Here is a 7128-nt window from a genome sequence, read left to right on the forward strand (position 1 = left end):
ATTTTTATGGGGATTTTCCTAATGTTTGATGGCAGCAAGAAATTTACTAATCCCGAAGACTTATTGCTGTGTTTGGTGATTGCGTTACTTCTCCTCTTTGATGGGAGTAATTGTCAAAAATTGACCCAATCCGATTGTCAAAGCTGATGTAGAGATCAGGGAAGCCTTCAAGATGTTCACAGCCTGCATTCATTCATATAATTAATCATGTTCGAAATCAGAACAAACGTCGTAGAGAGTGATTGGGTGTTATAAGAATTGCTTTTTAAAAACACTTTTCGTAAATCGAGATAAATTCTTTTACATATTTACTTCATATACCGTAAAATCACTTCTGAAACCATAGTTTGATTTCCATCCAAATACCACCGTAAAGTCATATGAAAAACAAGACATGCTAAAATGCTTAAACTTAGAATAGATTCAATGTGACATGTAAGAGTATACGTACCTCCTGGACACCAACGCAGATTGTCCTTTCTTCCAAGTCATGCTCAGAAACTTTAGTTCTTCCCTGTCATGAAATCAGAGGAATCAAATGTAAGTCAAACTAGGATACAATTTGTCGATGCTTCCCAAACCAGAGTTTCCTTCTAAAACTCTCTCCACTGCTCCTAGTGGGATTGCCAGGAAGCTAAGAATCTGGTCCATGAAATCTTCATCCACTATAACAAACAACAATGTTTTGCACTCAGATTTTGCAATCATTCTGTTCATCTTCATCTTCCTATCCTTTCCGTCATATACCTCACTTATCTCGAACGTCGTGGCTTTGGGATTCTCAGTGATTTGTTTCCTTCGTAATGATGAATGTGCAAGGGCTGTATTTGAAACCAGCGAGCACTTGAGGAGGTCCACTACCTTCAATTAAGGGACAGATTAAAATGTATTGAGATGATAAGAAATCTACGAAACGCATTCACCGCACCCTGACATAACACTAAGATTGATTACCTCCTTTGAACTGATATAAAAAGTGAGATCCTCGATTTTGTCTTTAGTACGTAGACTCTTAAGCAGACACAACGTTGTAGTCAAATTGACAGGCATTACATTCACTACAAAAGAAAAAGCTTTTAGCGACAGAATTTGTTCCGTCGCTAATTCTTTTGTTACTAATTGATTAGCAACTCGATTTTTTAAAAAATAAAACAAAATACCATGTGGCACCTCTACCAATTGCCACGTCATCAGTGGGGATCACCTCTACGTGTCGCTACTACCTCACATCCGCCTGTCACGTGTGCGCCACGTGTCACCACCACATAATTCTCTCCTCAAAATGACTTTTCCATGGCTTGAACCCAGAACCTCCTCCGTGCGCATGTGCGGCTTTACCAGTTGAGCTGCAATGAACATGTTGACTTATTATGTAAAATTAAATATATATATAATATTATTTTATACAAATAATTATATATACATATATATTATTAAAAACTAAAAATATACTATATGATAATTTTAATCATAACTATTTTAATGAAAAAATAATTTTTAAATATTTGCTTTACTATTTTTTATATTTTTTTAAAAAATATTTTAAATATAATTTTAATTTCTAACGACACTAATTTTGAATTTTAAATCATAAATAATTTTTTAAAATATTTTTTAAATTTATTTTTTAATTAACATTGATAAGATATACAATTTAATTATATATATTATATTACATTATATTATATTATGTATATGTGTTTTATACATTTGAAGAAAATAATTTACAATTAGTCAAAAAATCTTGTTATTTAAAAAATAACTACTATAATAAAATCTAATAAATTATTCTATATAAAAAGTTAAATGATTTAAATAGATTATGATAAACAGTATTTTCCTACTTGTATATATATCCTATATAATTTATTTTCTTAAAATTTGTGATTGAATTTGCAACGAAAACAAATTCTGTCGCTAATTTTTGACGGAATAGCGAAAGAATTTCCGTCGCTAATTTTTTTGACGGATTAGTGACGGAATTTTTTGACGGAAAAAGATTTCGTTGCTAAATATTTATTGATGGATTTTCTGACGGATTAGCGATGGAATTTAGCAACAGACAGAAATTTCGTTGCTAATCCGTTGAAAAAATTAGCGACAGAATTTCCGTTGCAATTCCGTCAGAAATTAGTGACGGAATTTGTTTCAGTCACAAATTCTGTCAGCTAATCGCTGTTTTTTGTAGTGATTCAAATCGTCATAAACAACAAAAGATACCTCCCGTACGTAGCCTTCCCCCGTATCATCTTGCAAACGAACGAAAAGTCGCGTTCAAATATAATTTTGTAGTTAACTGTCAAATAACGATAATAAAGGTATCTATATAATATATTTATATATATATATATATATATATATTGCAAAAGAGATTATATATACCCCCACTTATCTTTTAAGCAAGCCCGTGTGTCAAATTCTTGCCGCATTTGCATTTTGTATTGTTGAAGGTGCACAGCAGCAAATTAGAAACTCTACGGCAACGGGGCATGCCACAAGCATACAATTTGGTGGGCTCAGTGTTGAGTTTGAGTTTTTGATTGTGACGTTCCACTGAGTTCCTTGGCCGAAGTAGCATTTACTTACGCGTCTCTGAATTCAAATACTTGGCCTCCAGATTGGCCACACTTTGATACAAAGAGCTTATGGATCCAAATCTCAAAGGCTTCATATCAGAATCCTGATTCACCAGTCTAGCAATAGTTCCCAGTGGTAGCGTTAGGAAGCTTAAAACAACACCCACAAGATCCTTCTCTGCTTCGGCATAGAGCACAGTGTTTATCTCTTTGTCTACAAAGACCCTCAATGAAATTTGTTCCGGAGTTGCAGTTGAAGCGGTTGAGTTTGAAGCCATAGGAGCAATCCTGACCAACCAAGCCCAGAGATTGGAAAAATGAAAACTGAACTACCACTCCGTCATTTATTATAAGATCCTTTTAATTAAATTGTAAGGTTTAAGAAAACAGTTAAAATTAGTTAAAAATAATTAATATATATCAAATATAACTTTTTTTTTTTTCAAATATACCCTTATATATAAATGGGTAGATGTGAGAGAGTAATAGTGAGATAAATGAAAAAAGAGAATGTATTAAATGTATTAAATTAGGGGTAAAATATGTAATAATACATTAAATGTTCTGATAAATTTAAAAAGAATCTTATAAAAAGAGACAAACCTATTTAAAAAATTAGATTTTATAATAAGGGACGGATGGAGTACAAAATACTCCTCCAATCCTTAATATAGGACCCAATTTTTGAATTGGTTTTGGTCCTAAATATAAGACTATTTTTCATATTTATCATTTTTCTCTAAATTACCCATATGGATACTCCTTCAACTATAATCAAGTAGAAGAGGGAGAGGGAGTATTAAGAAATATGATTATGGTGTTTTAGAAAAAAATGTCACTTTTCTTATAATTAACTAAGTTACCTAACTTCTTTAATCTAATCAAATTAGTTAAATGGGTCTTATATTAAAGATCGGAAAAGCAGTAAAGTTTAAAAAATATGTGTGCGCGAGTGTGTGTGGGGATAAGGAGACACTTGAAGCAGGAAACTTCTAAAGTCACTTATTGCCTTGTTGGCTCTTGTTATTAATCCATATAATGGCTGGATGATTTGAATCTGATAATACCTAGGCCTTCATGACTCCTCGTTTGTTCGTCAACTTTCAAGCGGGCCCATCGTTTGTGTTGCATGTAAATGCCACTGAATGTTGCACCCTCTCGTTACTTTGGATCCGACTCTGCAACTCTCAACGGATTTTGAAATGATAAGCCTTTGATTATCACTTCACTGGCATTTATTACGATGGTATATAATTCCACTTCTTGTTAGCATTTCAAGTTTGAATTTTCCTTTCTTTTTTCTATAATAAAATTCTTAAAATTTGAAGGAAAACAAAAAAGAAAGCTAAGGTTAACATATATAAATATATATATATTATCTCGTCTCATCATTTTTTAACCTTATAATGAAACATTTAACATTGGTTTTTCATATTGATACTGATAAAATAAGTTATTTTAATATTTTTATGTCATCATAAAATTTCCTTACACTTCCTTGTTGCGAACATGAGATTGTACAGGAGATAGAAAATTTTCATTCATTTTATAATTTTTTTTAAAAAAGCGAGAAATATAATATGTGCAAGGGTTGAGTAAGATTAGCCTTATTTAATGGTTTCAAAATCAATTAAAGGGTGCTACAGCCTCAAAGAGAACCTGAAATAGAGACGTTTTATTGTATTAATATTACAATATTACAATACAATAATGCCGTTACTCGCATATGATTATTGTAATATTATTCTCATTTCTTTCCCTTCTTTTAACAAAAAAAATCAATTATTGTGTTACTGTTATTTGCATAAAATAATTAAATTCTTTTTTTTGTTGCCAGCATAAAAAAATTAAATTCGACATGTAATAAAGTGTCAAAGGTTAGAACCTGAAGGTTTGCGAATTACATCAGAATTTCGAGTGCTCCTAGTGGCAACGTTAAGAAACTAACAAGTTGGTCCCCGAAAGCTCCATCATTACTTTCAGTTTTTAATATAAAAACTAATTTAATATTTAATTTGGTTTTAAATATAAAATCCCAATCTACTTTGTTTCTCATATTTATCTATTTTTTTCAAAATAATTTTTATAGTAGTTGCATATGTTAAAAATTTTATAGTGGTTCTAATAAATACACATGATTATCAAAAATATTTTAGAGAAAACAATATTTATTTATTATAAATAACTAATAAAACTAATTTTCTAAATTAACTCAAATGAGTCAACTAACTTTTATATTAAGAAGCAGAAGTAGTATTTAGAAAGTCAATTTTCAATTATGATTTTACAAAAACTGAAAAATATGGTTACTTGATAAGCTCTGCACCAAACCACCATCATATAATTATCTATTCGATTAATCACAAGACATCACACATCTTCAAAACAAAACATCAAGGCCAACGGATGAAAGCAACTCAAGAAATCGATCACCAGTCAGTATAGCCACGTTGCTCTCAGGCTTCCATTTAGTAGTATTTGTGCTTTGCGTCTCTGTTTCACCTCTCTTCTTTAATGCTCAATCGCTCTTCTTTAGTAGTATTTGTCAAAAAAGTTCAGACCAATTCTCAAAGCTGATGTTGAGACCAAGGAAGCTTTCAGGATGCTCAGAACCTGCAATACACACGAGTCTGATATAGCAAAGTAAAAACAACCAAAAAAAAAAAAACCATTTAACTTCAAATTTGCATCATCTCCTCTGTTCTCTGTCTAAAAATCAGAATATGATTGCATAGGGGATTTAATTTGATTGGCGATACTACGTCAAAGATTACAAAATACGTACCTCTTGTGCCCCAACGCAGATTGTTCTTTCTTCCAAGTCATGGTGATGCACCTTGAATTTAGCTAAAGATGACAAAACATGGTGAGATGAAAAGGGTTTCACAGACAGGTCATCGGCAACCATGTACTTGGTTCTACTCTTTGCATATCCATTGCCTGACTTTTCCTCCATTATTGGAGACTTAGGGTCAGACATTCTTAGTCCTCTCGCAACAGGTTTACTAAACAACGTTTTACCGGAAGTCAAATAATATGAACGAACCAATTTGCTATAACAATAACTCAACTCTGATGGACACTTCAGTTCATCGATAGGTAACATCTGGTCATTCACCTTAAAATATGGTGCCACCTTGAGGTCGGCCAACATGTTTTTCATCTTCTCTGACTTGAAGTCTCCGGTTGAATCGAAGTTGTTCAAACTGTTATATAATTTGTCCACACACACCAACCCAGAGTTTCCTTCTAAAACTCTCTCTACAGCTCCTAGTGGGAATGTCAAGAAACTAAGAAGCTGGTCCACGAAATCTTCCTCAACTTGAGCAAACAATATCTTAGACTTTGATTTTGAGATCAATACCTTCATCTTCATCGTTCGGGTGCTCTCTCTGCCTCTTCTCTCGTCAGTTGTCTCGAACGAGGTTTCGGAATCCACAAGGCTGTGCTCTTTCCCTAACAATAAATCTGTGAGTGCCGTCTTCGACATCAACAAGCACTTGAGTAGGTCCAAAATCTTCAGAAATATAATAAAGCATCAGATGACGAGAGATAATAAGATCCATCACAACGAAAAATTAATTTTTCCAAAAGATAACCTCATTTGAACCAAGAACCACAGTGGATTCCTGGGGTGGATCTTTAGAGTGTAGATTCTTTAGCAGACACAATATTGTCTTCAAATCAGCAGGAATTATGTTTAGATCCTCAGCAATAAGAAAAAATGCAGTCTCCTTTACATAGCCTTCCAATGTATGAAAGAAGCAATATCAACAGTCGAATCAAATATGGTTTGTTTAATAAGAATAACAAAACTATAAAATGCGTTGCAAAAGATATTATTACCTCTAGTATCACGAATTTCGTTTTGATCGGATCCACTGCATAACAACGATTTGCAAGGCGTCAGAAGGAATGTAGAATGCCCCCCACATTCGCATTTCAAATTCTCCGAACTGCTCACCAGAGAACCATCTTCATAAAAACAAGAGTCACAAGCATAATACTTGGTTGGATCAGTATCGTCAATGTTAAGTTTGAGTTTCTGATTATAACGCTCCATTGGGTTCCTTGGCTGAAGCAGCATTTGCTTGCATGTCTCTGAATTCAAATACTTGGGATCCAGATTACACACACTTGCATACAGCGAGCTTATGCATCCGAATTGACAGGGCTTCGTGTTTGAATCCTTACTCACAAGTCTGGCAATAGTGCCCAGTGGCAGGGTCAAGAAGCTTAAAAGAATATCTACAAAATCCTTCCCTGCTTCAGCATAGAGGACTCTGTTTTTCCTTTTTTTCACAACAACTCTCAATGAAATTTGCTCCGGTGTCGCAGTTGAATCCATGGGAGCAATATTACTAACCCACCAAAATCCAGCAGATGTTTCAGAAACCGCAACGAGGACATAACCTATTTGAATTTGAAATTGAAATATATATAAAGCAAGCAAGAAGATGTATAGTACCTGTATTAGAGAGTGGCTCTCGTTATGGAGGTTGTGGCTACGAACAAGGGCTCTTGAATTATTGGAAACTAAGGATATGACGAA

At 33.4% G+C, this 7128-nt stretch overlaps 1 protein-coding gene across 2 annotated transcripts; it reads right to left on the reverse strand.

Annotated features, from left to right (window-relative positions):
• Positions 1-5072: 5072 nt before the first annotated feature.
• Positions 5073-7128, reverse strand: LOC114727933 (uncharacterized). 2 transcript variants are annotated; one of them, XM_028914721.1, is made up of 5 exons: positions 7045-7128; positions 6423-6937; positions 6176-6321; positions 5362-6075; positions 5073-5189 (listed from the first exon to the last, which is right to left on the reverse strand). In XM_028914721.1, exons 2-5 carry the CDS (start codon positions 6922-6924, stop codon positions 5109-5111), a joined length of 1443 nt encoding a protein of 480 aa, XP_028770554.1. In that variant the 5' UTR covers positions 6925-6937; positions 7045-7128; the 3' UTR covers positions 5073-5108. The 2 variants fall into 2 exon arrangements, with proteins under 2 accessions (XP_028770554.1, XP_028770553.1); XM_028914720.1 differs by having other exon boundaries at positions 5362-6093.

Source organism: Neltuma alba, unplaced genomic scaffold (genome assembly GCF_004799145.2).
Source record: "Neltuma alba isolate B1F8T4 unplaced genomic scaffold, ASM479914v2 tig00012515_pilon, whole genome shotgun sequence".
NCBI lineage: Eukaryota > Viridiplantae > Streptophyta > Magnoliopsida > Fabales > Fabaceae > Neltuma > Neltuma alba.